Source organism: Etheostoma spectabile, chromosome 21, assembly GCF_008692095.1.
Source record: "Etheostoma spectabile isolate EspeVRDwgs_2016 chromosome 21, UIUC_Espe_1.0, whole genome shotgun sequence".
NCBI lineage: Eukaryota > Metazoa > Chordata > Actinopteri > Perciformes > Percidae > Etheostoma > Etheostoma spectabile.
In genome coordinates this window covers 17,731,039-17,752,253 of record NC_045753.1, presented here as the reverse complement: position 1 = coordinate 17,752,253, position 21,215 = coordinate 17,731,039, and the positions used below count along the sequence as shown (strand labels likewise).

The window sequence follows — 21,215 nt, the reverse complement described above, 5'->3', positions numbered from 1 at the left end:
TGTGTGTGTGTGTGTGTGTGTGTGTGTGTGTGTGTGTGTGTGTGTGTGTGTTAGGCATTGGAAAAAAACAGTGTAGAGGGTGGTGTTTTAGCACAAGGCTGTGAGTGTTAATATTCAACATGAGATAAGCTATTTGTGTGTATTTTGTGTTTGCAAACAGCTAATGGTGGAATGTAACTAAGTACTCACTAGGGACTTTACTTACAAATTTGAGGTTACTTTGCAAATCAAGATTTTTGCATACAAAACTTACAAAGAGCTTGAAAAATATGAGGCTTTGTTATAAATTAAACTACCCAACAGTATGTACCTGTATAGGAACAGCTGAAATAATTAGCTAATTGACAGAAAATTGATTGGAAATATTTTGATAATTGTCTAAGTCATTTCATGGTTCCAGCTTCACAAATGTATTTGATGCTTTTCTTTTTAATTATTGCAATGTTTCTTTATTTTTTTATATTTTTTTATGTACCAATCTACTATTCTAAATCTACTCCACAATCAACTATTGTTTGGACAAAACAAGCATTGTGAAAATGTCACTTTGGGCTCTGGGCGATTGTGACGGGCATTTTTCAATCTTTTCTGTCAGACATGTGTGTGTGGGTGTGTGTGTGTGTCTACTGAATGTCTTTAGTGTCCGACTTTATCATTAAAAGCCCGCTAATACTATAATGAATATCTGCCATTTTATAGCTTTTAAATTGAATTGCTTTACTTTCTATTTACAGTTTTTGTTCTCTTTTCCTTTTCTATCGCTCATGTGTGTGAGACTGCATTATCTTACTTTTTTACTGACTGTGCTTAACAGGGGAAAAAACTAAGAAGACGACAAGAAATAGTTTTCTTTTCAACTACAGAGCAGATTTGTTAATCCATCAGCTTAGTTAGCGGTTCACACACTTTGAGGCTGGAGGTTTGGGAACATAATCCTGTGTGCCCATCAAAGAGGCTTTAACAGTGTTCTCCTTTCATGCATCACATCTTATTTTGAGCCCAATACTTTGTCAGAAAGATGAGCTCGAAGGAATGGATTTGAGCTACAGTAATGAACACACAGATAGCATGTACAGTACACTGTTCAGGATTTTCTACATTAAGAAAGTATGATTGGAAATATGTATTTGAGACCGACTGTTATTCCGGCACACAAGTTCACTCCTTCTGGCACCCTTTGCACTCATGTTGAATGGATAACTAAGATAAACTGACTACAGACTTTCCCTCGATCTAATGATTTTGTATTACTAATAATGAGCACTAACTCGGCAAAAGATATTGCACTGCTGACCGGTTGTATTTCAAGTTCAGGATTAGTGGGCAGATTCAAAATTCAACCAAAATGTTCAGCTCTTATCTAAAAAATAAAAATAATCTCACAATTTATTGAAAAGACATTCTTATAGAAGAGTTTTATCAACTGAACACAAGATAAAATAAATGCTAATTGCCAGATACTCTAAATGAAGGTTATCTAGACACATTCATAGGCTCTCTCCTCCTTGCCCTCTTTTCCATGCACCCACCATTCTTCTTGAAGAAGTGGACCTCGGCCTGGTACTCCTCTCTGCTCTCCAGAGCCTTCTCCATCTGCTGGGCCACATGCTCGCTGGTGTCGGCCCCGTACAAGAAGCGGCAGCTGCAGTTCTTTTGCATCACCTCACTTCTTGTGAAGCCCGTGAGTTCGCAGAAGCCGTCAGAGCAGTAGACGATGGGGTAGCCCCGGTGGCCTTGGGCGTTTCCCAACAAGAAATTACTGTCTGTGAGAAGGACATGAAATGGTGTTAGAAGAAGTGAAACAACATGGAGGCATGAAAAAAAAACTGTATGTAACTGAATGTCTTTTCAGATCTGTAAAAAACAAGGGACATCGTCATGTGTCATTCCGAAGTTTGGTGGAAATGTGGTCTTTGCAGCAGACACAAAATTGGTTTAGCTCTTTGAACATAGGTCAAAGCCTTACAGGTCTACTTACTGTAGTTCAACACTAGTTTACAAGTTCAAAGCAAGCATGGTGTTAGCTAAATTAATTTCCCAAGAGCCGTCATCATGTGATTTCAGGACTACTGATGTGGATGGTTGAAGGAAATGGCATCCTGGGCTGCAATATATAGAAACAGCTGACTGAAGTTTAAAAAGAGCACAAAGGTTAGTGATTAGCTAACTTAAAGGGAAAGGACAGACTGCATTAAAAAAAAAATGCATACATGAGGAAAGATGAAAGCACAAAAAAACAGAGGTATAGAAATAGAAATGTGAATACAGTTTATATATTGTAAAAGGAGAGGGAATTTAAGAATGGCTGAACTATACATCCCTTCACCCTTCACATAAGAAGGTGAATAAGTGACTTTATGATGTTTTCAAATGCATTTTGTTTTAATTCTTCATGTATTTGGATGATAATATTGTAGAATAACTACAAGCGCAAAACACAACCAACACTAAACGTAATATTCTAACACTTTCTTTTGAGAACAGTCAAATCTTTTACAGCTCTTAGTCTGGACAAATGGGTGTATTTTATTTTCTTGTTCATTACTCCAACTGTCATAAATTGAATTGATTGTTTGTAAAATAAATGGTTTGAATTATTTGGATCCATGTAAACAAATAATAATACATAGATTACAACATTAAAGTACATTATGTGCAATCCATTAAACTCAACTTTCAATACTTTTCCTTCAGAATGTTCTATTGCTTCCATAAATTACCTTTATGTAACAACAAAAAACAATTATTTCAAGCTGAATGACCATGTCATTATACATCTTATGAAAGTGGCTTGATATCAAATATGTATTTGGGTCCTGTGATGGATTGGACCTAATTCCCAAATCAAATTAAACAATGGAATACTGTTCTGCTGTTATGCTTCTTCATCTGTTCATTGCATAATCATCTCAAGGTAGTAATATTAGATGGAAAAATGCAATGTGCCTCCATGACCTAACAAACAGCAACCAGATCCACACATCTAAATGTCAAACCAATGTGGTGGAATATAAAGTCAGGTGTTTATATCATGTGGATTATATGATGTGGATATTGCATCCCACTTGTGCTGTTCATTCAGCACCAACACATCTTTGCCTCTTCATTTCCTGCCATGCTTTCAGCACCACGGACAGTTCCCTAGTAGCAGCAGCAGGCCTGTTCCCTGTGTCGTTTTCTTGCTCTGTTCTAGGATCTCATCTCAGTAACATCAGGCTGCAGTACATTAGTTCTGCCTACCTATGCGTAAAATAATCCCTATGATAAGTCTAGTTTGATGTCACACTTTCTGGTTGCAGGACACATAAACCAAATAACTTAATAAGCTAAAGCACGTTTTTGCTGCAGTGTGGAATTTCTTTGTTAGACTAGATACCAGAGCTACCAGTGGACGGAGCTTTTAAATACAACACATTTCAAAACCGAATACACAGTAGCGTACTCAGTGGTGCTATAAACAAGATACAAATAATTAAGGGATTTCCACTTAATTAATTTTGCAGTATTTGATGAATGGAGCAGACACAAAAACCTTAAGCCAGCTAATTACCAGCCAGCAGCATGCCATTTATTTATTCATTTATTTATTTAAGTCACTTTGGTAAAGTTTGTATTCATACAAACTGGAAATTTCAGATATCTATCCATCACTTTTAGCTAACAGATTGAACTTTTCTTCTCAGAAACAGTGCAGTTGACCTATTGTGGCTGCAGGGTTACTTGTTATTGTGACAATACATGTAATAAAGATAATCAAACTTATTTATAAACATATGTGTACATGTACTATATTTTTTAATCATTCTTCAAATTCCAAGTACACTCTATTTACTGCATTAGTACCAAATGGAGTATATATACCCATGGTTGGGAATCACTGCGTAAAAGGTGGATTAAACCCCCCACACACTTGCATATCTACTGATTAGGTGTAACTAAGGAAATATTAATGTATATTTTTTTGCTAATTTGTTGGAAAAGTCTGCATTGAGGCATCAAACGTTGCTCCACAGCAGTTGTCTTCATTATTCTGCTTAACTAAAAACATCAGGACTCCTGATTTTCTGAATGCCAAGCAGAGAGGCGGCACACATACAGTCTGAATTCTCCTGACATAGAGCATACCTATAACTGAGGAGTACTAAGCAGCTGCTACGGCACTTTCCACAATCTAGCACTTTAATTGGCCAGACTGAGTAGAAAGTAGTCCATAGGGGATGTTGTTTTTGAGCGGTGACAGCCTTTCTTGGGTGGGTGCAGTGAGCGGCAACTAAACTGTCACTGTGGAATTATAGAACAAGACAGGCATTAGTCGGATCCATCAACAGGCAGGAGGTTTTATGCCTATGCTATACCTTGCTATTGATGCTGTTCCCCTAGATTTAAACATGGTGAACTGAGGTATTTCTGTTCTATATGCCTGCTGCAGATCTTTCTCTGTGTCATGTAGAGAGACTGATAAGATGCTTCATATCATGTATAAGCTTTTATGCAAATACAGCCCCATTTTGCTCTGGATCTCTGCTACTTCACATTTCACAATTGCGCTAGAAACAATGGCTGAAAAGCATGCCCTCCTTTTCATGTTATATATATATATATACACATATATTTCTACCACCCCAGCACGGTGAGCCAGCAAGTGTCAGAGAGCAACTCATTCATCTCTGGTTTATGTAATGTTTATAAGAATAGGTACATCTCCACTCAGCATCCCTAAATCGGTCCTTCAAATAGGTCAAGAGCAGGTGTAGTCGTAAATCAATTTGTAAGGATGGACTAAAACCAGCAAGCCACAATGGGAAAAAGACTTTTATGCTGAGTTTGGAAGAATGAAAACTCTGCTGCTTTACAGTGAGGAGTAGTCATTGAGGTTATCTGCATTATTCATCAGAGTCTTTTCATTCAAGTTGGGGAAACAAGGTTTTGTTCAAATTATTTAAATCAAGTGGGGTCAGTTTTTAGTTAGAGTAGTTCAACATTTATTCACTTACTTGCCAGGAGTTAGACAAGAAGATTGATACCTCTCTCATGTTTGCATGGTAAGCTCAAGCCAGCAGCTAGCCTGGTAAAGGTAATATACCTACCAGTACCACTAAAGCTCACTAAATAACATGTTATATCTTGTTAGATTATCTGTACATAGCGAACAGTTGCCGTTTTATGGAGCGTTATGTGCTGATAACAATCTTAGAACCCAGGAAGTCACATTTTACAGCCAAGAAACAGTTTGGCAAATCACGTCACGTCAGAATGTAGAACTGTTGCTTTAAGAAATTGACGAAATTTCTGGTGCTGAGTGGATCATTTTTATATCCTGGAAGTCTTAACTTGACAGGGGTCTTTGAAAGAAAAAAAGGCCCACTCTTTGCTTTGACTTTAGCTTATACAAATGCACACTTATTTCTTCTCTGGTAACTTTATAAGCAAGCAATCCAGCGCCCACATGAACTGAGTTTCTTTTTGTGTGTGTGTGTGTGTGTGTGTGTGTGTGTGTGTGTGTGTGTGTGTGTGATTTTGACAATGCCTCAATTCTTAGGCCGTAATCCTCTCAGGGATATTGCTTTGAGTGGCCGCTCTGCTGCGCCAGCTTCCTTAATTACACATCTGTGCTGACTCGCTACAACTGTAATCTGACATGATGACACTACATGCTACTGCTGACAGCAAGCTGCCTGCATTGTGTCCATGTTCCTTAGTGTATAAAAGACAGATGAAACGCATGAGATGTGACCACTGTCCCACCAACTAATTACCACCCAGCGTCATGTAATTACTTATTGGAGCAGATGGGAGAGAGTGGGTAGCTTGCCTGTTGGAGCGGGCACCCATGTGTGGAGGTTTGTTCCTTTACGCAGCGGCCGCAGTTTCGACTCCGCCCTGCGGCCCTTTGCTGCATGTCTTCAGCTGTCCTATATAAATGGAGGCTGAAGATGCCCAAAAAAAGAAAAGAAAATAAAGAGGAATGAGAGTGCAAGGAAAGGTGGATTTGCAGAGGGAAAGGTCACTGGCCTGGTACAGAGCCATGAGGAAATCATCAATCACTTGATGTACATTTTGAAAAAGACAATTTTTCAACAGTATCAGGACCAAATTATGATTACTTTGAGCTTTTTGACAAAAGAATCTGTTCTCTCTGAATCCTAAAAAAGCCAAAAGGACTGCTTTTATGTGGTGACTTTATTCTGAGAATGGTGCAAAGCCTCACACCCACTCACACCTACAGTCACAAACTGATAGAGGCGGAGCTCTCACATGAGGTGCTAGCACATCAGGAGAAGATATGGATTTCAGTGTTTTACTAAAAAATTCAATTCAGTAGTTACCAAACAACCAGTCCTGCAAATACTCAATAATCTCTCTATCCTTTAAAACTATAAATACAAGGAGCTTCAAAAGAAGCAGCAAAGTAGCTTCACCTATCCACTGGCTTCTGTCTGCAGTGTTCTGGCCTTTCCAGCTGCCTCTTAAGACCTGTTCATCAGCAGTACAACAATGAGCTCCATAAGGTTCAATCCAACAGTCCTCCCCGTCTCTTCTTTGGTGTTACTGTCGCCTTTTAACAGAAAAGTGTTTAGGAGGGAAATAAACCCGGCTCTTATCTCTGCCTGCACCTGCCCTGTGGTTATGCTGCCCCACAGGGCGAGAGCTGCTGTCAATGTGAAAATGCCGCCAGGGAGGTTGTGTAAAGGAGCTGGAGGGAGGTGGGGATTGGTGTAAAGGACAGGCGTGTAAGCTGTAACACACACATAAACGACAGGCACAACACAGTGGTTGTGCAAGTAGGAAACTGGAAGATCAAGGTTTTCGCCTGTGTGACAACAAACATCTGCCCTGCTGAAGGCAGAGGTGCTGCCCTGAAACGTGACCCTGACTTTTGACATCAGATAATTTTCCTACAGGGAACAATATACAATCACAAACATACGGACACATCATATAGAATCAACATATTACAAACACAAAGCCCTGGGTCCAGGCACTCAAACACACACACACACATGCACAACAGATCCCTGGGTAACAGGAAGGCTAATGTTGCTTTGAACTAAGTACTGTGCCGTGCAGTGCCAAAGGTTTGTGACTTAACCTATTCTGACATTTGGCTCATAGGGTGGAAGAGTCTATATATGCTATACATCAGTCATTTTCTCAGTCTATGATCTGTTCCATTAAAATCAACTTTGCTTTCAGTTTCATAATTGTTATTCCTAAGGTTGAGCATGGTCCAATCAATAATTGTGAACATGAACAACTTTCACTCAGAGCCCCTGATGGCATGAACAATATGGACTATATAGATTGCTGCACAATAGATGATGGCTGGAAAGGCTTTTAAACCAAAATGCTCTATTATTTGTCCCAGAGAGTTGTAATGCTTTGCATAAAGACAGAGGGTGGTCTTGTTATGTACAAGGTAAAAATCTGAGTAATTATATGGACATGCTGCAAAATAATTGCAACAGGATAACAATGTTTACACAAATAATTGTCTGATATAAACTGTACTTATTGTAAATAGACTAGGCAAGGGTAATGGTTATGACAAATTAGATAAACTGGCTGCTCAGTCAGCAGTGCTGCTTTCAGTTTTGCTGATTTAAAAAAATAATTATAAAAAAGTATGTAATCTGATGTGGCATGCCTCATGTTTTACATATTTTAAGGCTGCATCTGTAAATGTATTTATGCATCCGTACATTTTGTTTGGTTGTGTTAGGAGACTTAGTATGAGAAAAGCTTATTTTCTTTTAGTTAAATGATGTCAGTATACATATATGTGATATAGTGTAGTTAACTTTAATCCAATCCTATATTGAATTATGTAAAATTTAAGAAAGTATTTTGAGATATCCTCCAGACATGTTAAAAGACATAGAAATTCTGATATTGTTTTTCCAAACAAAAAGGTAAATTAGGTTTGTGTTAGTTACTTTCTGGACCATGATTGGCTTCCAATCTAGTTGTAATGTCACAAATTATGCTTGCAGGCCTGAACCTCATAGAGAAACGTCCCTCCTTCAACAGATAAATGTGAACACAGACAAATACATCATTCTGCACAGTGCAGCTCAAACATCTAAGCAAAGTAACAAGAAGAACTTACTAAGAATACTATATCTTAGAAATGTTTAGCACTGTGTATGTAGCCAAAGTGGAAAACCACCTTTAGCCGCAGCCAGTTGAGGGCAGCTTGAGTTGACACTGAAAAGCGACCGCAGCTGCACGACCCATAATGCCACTTGTTTTAAGATGTGCCTTTCCGAAACAAGAGACCAGCTGAAGGCCCTTGATTGGAGTTCAAGTGTTTTCTCTCTTTTACTCAAAGACCAATGTGGCCAATGTGTTCAAGCATCATCCATGTCAAGTCGCGGGACCTTGTCGCCCCGGCAACAGGATGGATCTATTTTGAGCCTTGGGCACTCTGCCACTCCTCTAGGAGCCACAGCCCTACCGATAGAATGGCTTGGAAGTGGCAAAAACTGGCATGTCCAGTAGATGCAAGAAGGTGTATCCTGCTGCTACCAACACATTTCCATCTCGGCCATTTTTGGGGTTATTTATCCACAAGAATCCATGAAAAAGAATAAAACAGTCTGCTACACTGGACCCTAACCCTACAGCAGATATAAAAAGTGGTTGCCATGAATGTTATTAAAATATGAAATAGTTTGTAGGAGTGTTAATTTGCCGTGGTAAAGTGCTGGGCTGGGCTCAGTGGTCTTGTCCAGAGCTACAATAGTGCGGCAGGACTGTTTATGTTGTGGGCTGAAATACCACAACACGTGAGAGAGGAAGAGTCCTGTGATACTTAAGCACTCTACACGTTCCTAGACATTACTATCAATAAGGAACAAACTAAGCAACAGAAGAGAAAATGGCAGATCAGTAAGGTTTTTTCTTGTGTGTTTAAAGACATTGATGAGATTATATTATTATTTATTCTAGGAGTGAATAGGTTCTGTTGTTTGTTAATGTTACACACTGGAAAAAGACTTTAAGCCCAAAGGAAGTGTTTTCTTCCAGATTTAAGTTAGGTCAGAGATGAGGTTCAACCAGGGAGCAGCCCTGTGGAGTTGGCATCGGGACACAACCTCTGATCCTTCAGCTGAAATATGTCATCTATGTCTAGATTTAATGTGTGTATCTTCTCATTTCACAAGCCTCTTCATTTGTGTTGTAAACTACTGCCAGGGTGCCTGATTAGCTATGTGTGTTTTAAGCTCTTGAGAGATTGTCTAACACCTCATTAGAATGCCTGACTCACTAGTCAAAGCTATAATTGCATATCCAACACATCCATTACACAGTAATGTCACCCATTTCACTGTGTTTATGTCCCCAAGTCGCGTGAGACCCAGCTCGGAGAATGAGCCGTTTGTTCGGGCAGCTACCACTTGCAGAAAGAAGGCATGCTGAATCGACATGTGAACAAAACACAGGCATCCCCACGGTATTTGTTTACAATGAGCAACAGCCTCCCCTGAGGTGGCACAAGGTAAAAAACAACAGACACAAGTCAAGGAGAATTGGCAGTGCTGCCTAATGGCTGCATGGGCTAGTTTTGAGTCAACTGTGCAAAACAAATGTGAAACGACAACACGATTACTGAAGGTCAATTTTCTGCTTGTGTCTGACCAAAAAAGTGGAAACAAACTTTTAAGTTTTTATTTTTAAAGATTGTTTTTGGGGCATTTTAGGCTTTTATTTATTTAGGACTGTTGAAGGCATGAAGGGGGGGGGAGAGAGTGACAAGCAGCAAAGGGTCGCAGGGCTGACTCAACTCTGTGGCTGCTGCGTCAAGAAGTAAACATCTATATATTGGGCGCCTGCTCTACCAGGTGATCTACCCGGGCGCCCAGTGAAAACAAACTTTACTCTACATCCCACTGCAACCGCCCACAGGTGTTGCTTTAGCCAGGCAGTGTGGTCGTGTTTGGTCTTCATATACAGAGCACCACAGGCTGATGTGCCCAAAGAGCTTTGATTATTTTGTCATAACTTATTTTTTTTTATTTACACATTTGTTTTGCTTTGATTAAAAAGGATACAGTGAAGCGCTGACAGTAAATGTGGGTAGACAACAAACGTTCAGCTGGACTTGAACTAAGGTCGTTACAGTTAGCAACTTAAACTTCTAGGCCACTCCAATTGTGAATCACACTGAAAGAACAGTGTGTCTTCTTAAAAACTACAAGTACCAAAACAACTTAGCCCCAGAGGGTTTCCATTGTACTCACGGGTGCCATCGAAGCGTGTAGCGATGGTGTCCAGAAAGGTGTTCTGAGGGGCCAGGAGGCCCTTCATCACTGGCATCTTGACCCAGACGTGGGACGGCCAACAGCTGGCTGGACGTCACACCATCCCAGAGGCACGGCAGGTGGCTTCCAGGGGCTCTCAGCAGGTGCAGGAGACTTTAGTGGTGACAGTCCAGCGCCGGTTGCGGGCACACACATTTACAGTAAAAGCAGCCACCCTTCTCCAAGCAACGCCTCTCCCACAGACAATAGAGGAATCCTGGAAGACTAAAATAGCTCACTCCAACAATTCAGAGGTTCAGGTGTGTGTAGCCTAGATAAGTAGAAATTAAGAGTAACAATCACCAGCAGCTGCTTGGTCAGCAAGGAGAGATCAAGTCCAGGTGAAGCTAAGATCCAAAGAGCTTCTGATCACTCACCCCAGCTGATGCTTGACTGCACCTTTCACCGGAGAGCTAATTCCTGCAGCAACGTGGGGCAAGTTATCTTTTAAGTCTTGCTTCCCATTTACAGGTGGACCAAGAATCTGCAAGATAAAAATGATATGAGTGCATGTGTATGCAGCTCTTGTATCGCTCAGCTCAGTACTCTGTCTGGATGCTGTGGCAGACTAGTTGCATCTTCTTGTGCCTCCTCTCTCTCTTTGTCTCTCGCTCCAGCTCCCTTCCACTCCTGTGTTATTCCAGCCAATGAGATGCTAGTATCCTCTTTGGGGTTCTGTTTTCATCAGTGATGGGGGTAGAGAGAGTGAGAGAGAGAGTGTATGTGAGACAGAGAGGAGGTGGATTGAGGGAGGGAGGGGAATGCTTTTGGAGAAGCTGACAGCACCATTACACCCCATGCTACTATCAGCACATGGCTTTTGTGTGCATGTCTGCAAATCAAGGAAAGATGGATCACCTGCATGTTGTTAAATGCAGGCTATTGTATTCAGTTTGACTGTGTGCTATTGTGCAGTTTTGTAATGGGAGTCTGGCTAAAGGGACATTTATAAATGTGTGTATGTGTGTGTGTGTGTGTGTGGGGGGGGATTCATTTTTCCATACATATTTATTTGCAAAGTTAAGGAGCGGCAAAAGCTTTAAGGACTGTTGCCCTATAAATATCATTCCTAGAGTGTTGTAGTTTGACATGTGTCTCCTCTGGATGGAGCTGGTCACTGTCGCCCTCCCAGCCCCTACAGTATCCTCATGAGAGAATTAAGGCTCTGGGATAAAAGAAGCTAAGAGCGGATTAAAAGAATAAGCCTGGAGATGTTTTTCATGATGACTTGATGCTTAACACACCAAAGGGAAGTTGTTTAAGTCACTTTGACCCAAGCAAACAACAGAGCTTAGCCAACAAGGGAAATAACTCGACATAGTGAAGTAATAGGAGCAATGGTTTATCATATCGTGTCCATTTTTAATGAGTTCTGTCAACAGTAATCTCATTAAATTGTACAGTAATCAGGGGAAATATGATCCTACTATTAATTTAATTAATGTATCCATCATTAAATATTAACTATTGTAAGAGAAACCTGATAATTAGAGGGTGATTTTTTGAGGAGACGCCATGTCCTTTTCTTTGAATCAGTAAGTATGGGCCATATGTTGATTGACAGAGGCTAGCACAAGTTTAGATGCAATGAATCAACATAATTTTTCCATTTCAAAAAGTCTGCAAGTAGGCAGAAGGTTAAGTTGATTTTGTAAATTTTAAAGTGGACAATAGGTTTTTAGTAGGAGGGTCTCAGTTTTACAGAATTATGACGTGGAGTCATTTATTTTTGTAACTGATTTATGTGGAGCTCTAGGATGGATCCAACAATGGTACTTTTTTTTAGTGTTTGTTTTAGTGGGGTTGTAGGAAGATATAAAGTAACCTACCTATAACATCATGGGTTAGAATTTTTGATATTATGAGTCTTTCTATGCCTGTTAAACAAAAAGAAAAACAAAATCTTCACATTATATCTCATAGACCATGCATCAAGTGTAGCTTTAAGAAAACTGGGAGTCGAGTAAACAAAGATGGAAGAGAAGAAATAGAAATATAAGTGTCTTGAGGGGGCGTCGGTAATCTGAGAAAAGTTGAGCAGATTCAGCAGCTGTGTGGGAGTTTCCACAAGCCAGAAATGAAGTTTGTAATATTTAGGGGTGAAAATAAATTTGGTTTTGATCTATATTTGATAGCCCTGGCAGCAATAGCAAATCTCTGAGATGGCCAAGGGAGCGGTGAATGATAATGGCCATTGTTTAATACGGTGTGCATCTAATTATTGGTTTTTAAAATGCAGCAAGAACATGGCATGTGTCAATTCTAATAAATTCTGTCTCGGAGGGGGAGAAGAAAATTTTCTGAGCTTATTGAGATTATTGATATAGTATTGTAAGTCAGAAAATATTCAAGAGGAAATGTGAATAAAAATTAATTAAGCCATCCAGTTGGGAGCACAGGTAAGCTGCTTTTTGGAAAGAAAAGGAAAAAAAAACAACAAGTGAAAGTCAAAGACTGGCTCTTATACGGTAAGAAACTATTATCCCCCCTCTCGGATCCTATTAAAGCCCTGGCAGCTCATCACTATCTATTTTTAATGGCTTCTCATTGCCCTTTCTTCTTGTAGTTCATCTATCTCGTCATTAATAAAGAGGCTAATCCATTAAACATGCTCACTATCTACTAGTCTAATACGACAGAGTGACGCACAGACGGCAATGTGAAGTATTGTTCCAACTACGTTTCCCATAGTTCTTCGCTTTGTGGACACTTACCCAGATTTTGTTTTTGAAGGTGAAGCGTGAGGGATTTTGACTTTATTAAAAATGAACAAATGACATCTTTGCTAAAAATACTCTTATTTACAATGTTAAACCTGAATGACAATCAACAGCCATACTCCTGACTTAAATTGTAAAATAGATAAGACAGCTTAATTTACTCAACATGCAACATCCCTTCTCTCAATTAAATACATTCTCATCTCCTCAGCAAACCCATTGAGAAATCCGGCCCGTCATTGTCAAATCTCGATGGTTTGCATTGAATTAACTTGGGACTGAGCAGATGTGCTCCGAAGTTCTGTGTTTTGGTGTGTGTAAATCCTCAAGGCACGTGAGGATACACACACAGACACAAGATTTCACTAAACACCAGCCAGAAAAAGATGAAAATCTGTCATGAATACACAAAAATATGGCGAAAGCATGGATAAAAAAAAAAAAAATTAAAAAAAAATTAAAAAAAACTAGAACTGTGCTTTATTTACCTACCATGTGGCCTTTATGTTGTACTCTGGAACCACAGATACAATACAAATAAATCACAAAAGCAGAATGCCATGTGTTTTTTGGCTTTTGTAGAATCAAACATTTCATACCACAGTACAAGGCTTACCTATGACTACACCCCCCCTAGTGGTGGCAATAAAGTCCTGGCGCTGGTAGGTGTTGTCTGACTGAAGAAAGCCAAATAATTCAAGGAAGACACCGCAAGCTAACCTTGTGCTGTCTGCTGTCATGGGAATCATTAGGTCCAGTTTATCATTAATCTTACCATTAAATCTGATCATCTGATTTGTCACTTACAGATCACAACCCACAAAGACTTTTACTTGTACAAATAGAACAAACGTACAGTTCATCAGAAAAGGACTTTGGTATGCTTGTCTGTTACATTTCAGCCCCACTCTGTCATACAAGAGGAATTTCTTTTTTATATATAACTCTTGCCAAATGAAGCTTTAATCTTCACAGGTCCCTGCACTTATGAGACAATGTGGATGTGGTTGTGCCGCAACCTTCAATAACACCAGATGGTATCAATAGAAAGGATCATATTGTTAAAAATGTGTTTCAATGCAAACGTACAAGCATCAGTACTGTTATTGAGGAGAAGTTTCTAGTTATTTTGGGGTTTTTTCAGCTTCCCTAAAAAACATTTCTCCATTAAATGTATATTAAAACACTTTTCCCTCAAGATTATCAGACCAGTAATATTAAGGCAACACAATAATAAGATAAAGAGAACATTTAAATTGTGTTTTTATGGAATTAAACAATACTACAATAACAGTTTAGTTGTAGTTCACTTTAATGCAATTATAAATATGTTTAATGTTTAAATGAGAAAATAAAAACCGTCAGATTATCATTTTTAATTGTCAAAAGTAAAAAAAAAAAATGTTTTGTGTTTAGGAGTTCCCAAAGGCACAATTAATCACCACATTAATTATTTAAAAAAAAAGATTTCATTCAGTCAGCGCTCACCACAGTCAGAGTCCACAAGCTTTGTGTTGTTCTCCACAACAACAGGAAGTTTCAGGAGATGGTCTTTCCCAAGAGGAAGTCAGCAAACTCTTTCCTACGCAGCACTCGTTGCATTTTGAAGGTGTTGGGTGAGGTGCTCGAGAAGGCCATCATGTGATTGCGAAGTTCTTTGAACGCACCCTCCGCCACCAGCTGCACCCTCATTGGTCCGATGCTGCCTTTGATACGGAAAGACTTGTAGACCGCCGAGTCTTCCTGGAGACAGATGTCCAACTGAAAGGAAAGGAGAGAAGACAGCAAACAGAATAAAAATCTATTTCATGATAAAGAAAAACATGCCGTTTGCTGAGTGTCTCACCTTGTATCGCTGTTTCTCTGTGAGGTTTCTCACACCTTTCAGCTCGATAAAGACCTGGTAATGAGGGTCTGAGCCGCCTATTGAATCTCCTACATCAACACAGTCAAGTCAGAATCATTATAATGCAAACCTGACTAACCACTCAGAAGGATTCACAGATGTCAGCTCCCAAATCTGGCTGTGTCTGAGGGGTATAAACATATCTTATTACCCATGATGCCGCTCTCAGCGCAGCAGTAGTCGAGCAGCTGAGCTCCCGGCCACTGAGCAACAGCTTTCTTCAAAGCGTTAAGGAACAATGCCTCAGACACTTTCTCCCCTCGAACACTCAACATTTGACCCCGTCTGAGAGAAGACGGAGGGAAGCGAGGAGAAAATGTTTAGCTATGTGCTATGTCTGCATGAGAATATGATAAAACAGGCAGAAAATACATGCAGCACGAGATGTTATGGTGATAAATAAATGTGGATGGGAACAAATGTACCTGTACTGAAACTCAACTATGGGACACTGGTTGTGGAATCCAACTACTTTCACAATGTCACCAATGCGATATCTGTAACAAAGCAAAAACACAGCGTCAGTTATGCAATTGTCCAATGCAACTAATGTTTGCAAAAATACTTGCGATTGCCTTGTGCAGATTCCAGATCTTCTGAGCATTTTTAAATTTTAATTGCATTAAAACTGTCTTATGGAGCCTTGGCACAAAGCTTGATATCATAAAGCATCAGCCACTCATTCTATGAGTGAAACCAAAACACAAACAATAACACAAAGCAAATCCGAAACATAATTTCTCACTTTTTGAAGCCTATAAATTTGACAAATGGGAAGTTTATTGAACCCCCAAAAATGTACCTAAAATTGGTCCAAATTGTAGGTATTTACTGCCTAAAAAGAAAAATAACATTGTAGACATTCTAACACCAAATCCTGCAAGAGCACTCACTGTCCTAATGACTTCATTCATCATTAGATCCTTTATGGTTGTAAATTTAATCAGACCTGAACAGTCCAGAGGCGTTTGTGATGACGAGCTCATAGTTGTGTCCCTTCTTCACCTCCTCCATCAGCAGAGTGCGAGGCGTCTCCTCCTCCAGGCTGCTCTCTGGCAGGAACTCACAGAACATTGAACGAGGACACAGCATGTAGTGTCTGTTTGGCTCCTGGGGCCACAGGTTCACCCCTATTAGACCTGCAGAGGCCCATACATACAATTAGAGCTAATACTACTAACCATAGATGAGTTTCTTACTTGGAAACTTAACATGACATTTGGCCACACCAGAACTTTTAGAGCGGGCGTTTTCACAGTGGTGTCTGGGATCAGGTTCCCACCTTCAGTAGCAGCGTAGAAAGGCGAATAGAAAGGCACTCCCTGGCAGTAGTTCTCCCTCAGCATTTCCCCATAGATCTGATTGGAGCCCGAGTCCACTGCCAGCACTAGGTGGAGGTGAGGCCACAGCCGCCTGGCGATCCCACGGAAGCCGTCTTGGAAGTGGGCCCGGAGCTGAGCGGCTCTCTCTGGGTCTGGCTTCATCAGAGCCTCGAGCCTGCGCCTCACTTTGGGCTCCAGGGCCAAAGCACTGCTGACCTTCCCTCGTTCAATGTCCTCAACAAGCTCCTGCCAGCGATCCTATGAGACGGAGAGGAGATGGGATGGAAATTACTTTTCTAATCGTTTCTCCATCAAACAAATTACCTGAGCTTTTCTTTCGGCCAGTGGGCGCCTCACACCTGACTCAAGATTTCATCTTACTTAAGTAGAAAATGTCCTGGTGGGACTCAAACCCGGAAAGCATGAAGGAAACAGCACCCAGGGACTTTTCCACTAAATCAAAAAAGGAGTGACTGCTGAATGAGAATGTTGTCTCTAGATTCTTTTTTTTTTTCAGTAACATTTTTCTAGCTTTACATGAAGTGGAGAATGGCATTTCTGCAAAAAAAGAGTAACAGTAACACAGAAGGTGTTTTAACATAATATGTACTGTAACATCTGTATAATAAATCATGACATGAGCTATGCTTTACTTGTAAAGCGCTGAAAGCATAGAAGACTGTGGAAGCAAAGTTGGACTCCAGTGTTCCCACGCTGGGATCTTTGAGAGCAAACAGGAGATGCAGGTAGAGGGTGTCTTTCTCACTGGGAACCTAAAAGAGGGGACAGAGGACAGAACAATTCCTTACAAACATTTCAAACAGAAAGAAATTCTACATGAAAAAGATAAAAAAATAATCACTCATTAGAAGATAAAGACTTAAAAGTCATGCTGATTATCTTGTGACTTGTACCTCAAAGGCGGGTGCTGGGGTGGTGTAGAGGTTGAGCATGTGACGCGAGGAGGCTGGTGTGGAGGAGTTTGGTCCGATGGGAATACCGGCCTCAGACTGGCGAAAGGTAGGTGAATAGAAGAACTTGGTGGTGCGCTGTAGACTGTCGGTCGCAGGAAATGCTCCTCCCATGGCATCCAAGCACACAGTCACTCCCTGGTGGAAAGACATACATGAATATCGCAACCAGTTTCACATGCACAACACATCATCATCATCATCATCATCATCAAGATTCACCTGCAGGAAGAACTCAGAGTTGGTGTCTCTGGTGCTGAGCAGCATGGCGCTGGCTCCCGACGTCCCAGAGGTCATGGCTAAGATGAGCGGCTTCTCAGCAATGATCACCTTCTCCTCTCCTGCCGCGATGCGACTGATGAGCTCCCGGTAGTGCTCGTATGTGGTGATGGGGTGACACGCCCGGAAGCCATCACTGTCTTGAAAATTACAGGTTTAAGGTTTCGGTTTATGATAGAAAACTGTCTTTGTAAACCATTTCTCTTTAATTATTTTGAAATCTTCATTTCACTGATGACAATGGACAATGGAATGCGGTTAGTTGAAATTATTTATCATCAGACATTCTGTTCCCACTGGTTATGTTTGTTTTCTGAGAGGAAACACACAGTTTTGAATATGACCCTTCTACAGTTCATTAATACATCCTCTTCTGCACATAACTTTAGGTGTTTTTCCAGCTGATACCATAACAATGCTATACAGGCTATCCTAACATTTTCTTTATTAAAAGTATTTTAGAGATGACTCTTCCCATTCTGCAGTTATACTTTCATTAATAGCCATAGCTACATTAAGGACACTGAGATATTGCCTTGGTTTTGTCTCAGGGAAATCTGGTAACTTTAACAACCTGAAAGCTTTGTGGTTGTTATAATTTGATGCATTTCTTTGTCTTCTAGCACAGTACATTTAATGTGTTTGGGTTTTGGACATTTGGGCAAACAAAACAAGTTAGTCCGGCTTCAGCAAATTTTGATGGGACATTTTTCACCATGGGATCATTTGAAAATACATGGGAGACTAAGTGACTTAGATCAGTGTATGGGGGAATCGCAAAATGTAACATTTAAATGTATATAAATAATGTGAAGAAAAAAACAGAGGTTGTGTTTGGTGCCTTGTCAAAAACTTTTTGACGGGTTTGGGCTGTGGTTTCACAAACTCTAATTTAATTTCTTTTATTACCTCACAGCCAGTCAGAGGACACATCAGTGTGTCAGATATATATAACAACCACATTCGGTTTGTTGTCCTTATAATAAGGTGACCAGATTTCTCAGACAAAATCTGAGGACATTTTCAGCTCAGATGCTTATATACCTCCAAAACACGTCATGTTTTTATTTTTGTAAAACCTAAAACGGGGACACTAGACCTAGAGCTGTTCTCATTAGGGGCTGAGCCCCCCCCTAAAGGTCTGATCCTAGAATCCCCTCTGCTGCTACTTCATACTTGTACTCCACTATACCTCAGAGGGGAATGTTGTAATGTTTACTGAACTACATTTATCTGAGAGCTTTTGCTTTGTTGCTTCAGGCTTGTTTCTGCAACAGCTCATTGAGTATCAGATCCAATAAAAACTATTGAGGAAGGGTTTTCCTTTGACATTGACCCAGTATTAAACGAGATCGTTGCAGTCGGCAGCAGAGAAACAAGCCACAATGTAAATTAACAGGATAATTGTCCAGCTTGTATTTACGTTCATAAAAGTGCTCGTTTTACTACTGACAGACTCAGATTAATATTCTAAGTTTCTGACATTATGGAAAGGATATCTAAGGAGGAGGACCTTTCTGTTAAAGATTAAGATTCTTTTTTTAAACATAAAAGTCTCCCCACCAGACTCCATGTAAATAATCAGTGATTTTAGCTTGGTAAAATAAAACATCTCTGAGCTCTGAGCAGCGCTTGCTTTGGCTGTCACGAGCCTGCGTGTGTTGGGTGTGCGACTATCGGCTACGTTTGGTCAATGTCACAGTGAAAACCGGGGACATTTCCGGGGACAGGTCACCAAAACCGGGGACTGTGCCCGGAAACTATTACCTTACCTTGTATTGAGTTGAAGTCATACTGTTTTCCATAACATGTGTTTGCGTGTTTGTGCAGGCGCTTCAGCAGAGTTTCCTCTTGGACCCGCTTCACGTTGAGTGTATCGGCCTCAAGTTTCTTTCTCTGTCGCCTGCCCAGCCAGCCCATTCCCTTCAACGCCAGATACTGACTGAGTAGACCGCTCCACGTCCGGTTTTCACCTTTCATTTTCGAGCTAATGTCCCTCCAAATGAGAGCCATCCCGGCCAGAGTGCACACACCAAGGGCGGCGGGCAGAGGAGGCGGCATGGCTGCGGACAAAGCCCGGTGTTATACAAGAAACATACGAGCCAGGCGGGGGCGCTGTTAGCCAACATTACACAGTTTGCTGTTTCATCTACAGTTAACTAGCTATACACTGGTGTTCCATCGGGACAAAGATACAGCGAGCCTTCACGGTATTTCACACATTTACTTACCTGCATCATAGTGAAGCCACTTACCCTGATGGTGTCCAATGATAGCGACAATAACCGATAAAATCGCAAAACAAAGCGGCACAGCTAGGCGAAACCAAGAGAAAGCCATCTCCGGCAAACAATGTGACCTATCGTTTCTGTGGTTTTAAACTGGCCACATGAATAATAACGTAAGCTTCAATAATGTGACAACAGAGGAGCCTGAACTTTTGTTTTCACCTTTTCGCAGCCGTTTGAGCTGCTTCCGTGTTTGGGTCGCAGCCTGTCGCGCTGATTGGCTGAAGACCGGATGACGTACTTTTGTCCGCTATATAGAGGAAACTTGGCGTCCTATTAGTCTTTTAACGATAGATTATAAGATATTGGCTTCATTTTACTCAAACAGATTAAAGAAAGGGCTAGACTCCATTATAGCTGAAACTCAAACCGGATTTATGAAAAATCAACATATTAGTTGTAATATCAGACTCATATTAGATTTGTTGGATTATGCAGATGCTTATTTTGTTTCCAGACTTTTATAAGGCCACGGACACAATTGAGCACAAATTTCTTTTACAGACCCTTAAAGTGTTTGGCTTTGGACATTGTCAGTATGTTCTATAAAGATATTAATAGCTCAGTTCTAGTTAATCTCAATACCTCTAAAAGATTTCAAATTAACAGAGGGGTCTTGCAGGGGTGCCCTATCTCCCGCTTCTTATTCTTTTTGATGAATCTGGTGATATGCTATCCTATGAAAGGTTTATGAATATACACAGTTTTTCACTCTTTAACTATGCTATATTATGCAATCCCAAATGGTATAATTCTACTTATAAAAAATTACTTAACCATCATATATCACAACCTGTAATATTTTGGATGAAATTGAACTAACACACATAAAGTGTAACAATAAGCACATTTGCCGAATTTTTCAGGAAAGAATACAGTTGTGCCAAGGGGCAAGTTTGTGTGGAGATCAAAAATTGAGACCACAAACTGGAGAAGGGCTTGGCTTCTACCATATGAGTACTGTGTTTCTATCAAAACAATGTCTCACTTTTTTTTTGATTGTGAAATTTCCAAAAGATTTTGGACAGATTTGGAGTCTTACTTCTTTGAACCCACCAACTTTGTCTACTCCCTTAATCCTTTTTTTAAGATATCATATGCTACTATGATAATTCAGAGAATGGTGCTCTTGAGTATCTTATTACAATTATTGTTGTTCTGTATGCAAAATTCTATATTCATGAGCAGAAATTTTCTAACTCATGTCCTAATTTTATACTTTTTCTCATGGAATTTAAATCTCTATTTAAGTCACTCAAAACGTTAGATAACAAGAAAAGTATTACAAGTGTGGATACTGTAGAGTATTTATTTCCTGAAATCTTTGACCAACTACACTTTTGTCTACTTGTATTTTTTGTTTTATCTGTAATGTAATTTTTTCTTTTCTCATTGCATTGCATTGTATGTAGTTTTATATATATATAT

At 40.0% G+C, this 21,215-nt stretch overlaps 2 protein-coding genes across 5 annotated transcripts in view; both read right to left on the bottom strand.

The window, feature by feature from the left end:
* The window catches only part of kcnh4b (potassium voltage-gated channel, subfamily H (eag-related), member 4b), a 35,963-nt gene extending 24,981 nt beyond the window's left edge, over nucleotides 1-10,982 (bottom strand). For 2 of the 3 annotated variants that reach the window (XM_032502790.1, XM_032502792.1), the window contains exons 1-2: nucleotides 10,242-10,982; nucleotides 1,530-1,763 (exon numbers count right to left, since the gene is read on the bottom strand). In XM_032502790.1, the coding sequence (XP_032358681.1) occupies nucleotides 1,530-1,763; nucleotides 10,242-10,317 (310 nt within the window). In that variant the 5' untranslated portion in view covers nucleotides 10,318-10,982. The remainder of the gene's footprint in view (nucleotides 1-1,529; nucleotides 1,764-10,241) is intronic. The other variant, XM_032502791.1, reaches the window with a different exon arrangement.
* Nucleotides 10,983-13,481: 2,499 nt separating this feature from the next.
* ghdc (GH3 domain containing) lies at nucleotides 13,482-19,839 on the bottom strand. 2 transcript variants are annotated; one of them, XM_032502728.1, is made up of 11 exons: nucleotides 19,755-19,839; nucleotides 19,272-19,562; nucleotides 17,443-17,639; nucleotides 17,164-17,358; nucleotides 16,903-17,022; nucleotides 16,210-16,507; nucleotides 15,877-16,066; nucleotides 15,353-15,424; nucleotides 15,079-15,212; nucleotides 14,868-14,956; nucleotides 13,482-14,782 (listed from the first exon to the last, which is right to left on the bottom strand). In XM_032502728.1, the coding sequence occupies exons 1-11, from the start codon at nucleotides 19,837-19,839 to the stop codon at nucleotides 14,561-14,563; spliced, it is 1,893 nt and encodes a 630-aa protein (XP_032358619.1). In that variant the 3' UTR covers nucleotides 13,482-14,560. The 2 variants fall into 2 exon arrangements, with proteins under 2 accessions (XP_032358619.1, XP_032358620.1); XM_032502729.1 differs by lacking the exon at nucleotides 19,755-19,839 and having other exon boundaries at nucleotides 17,443-17,635; nucleotides 19,272-19,496.
* Between the last annotated feature and the right edge of the window lie 1,376 nt (nucleotides 19,840-21,215).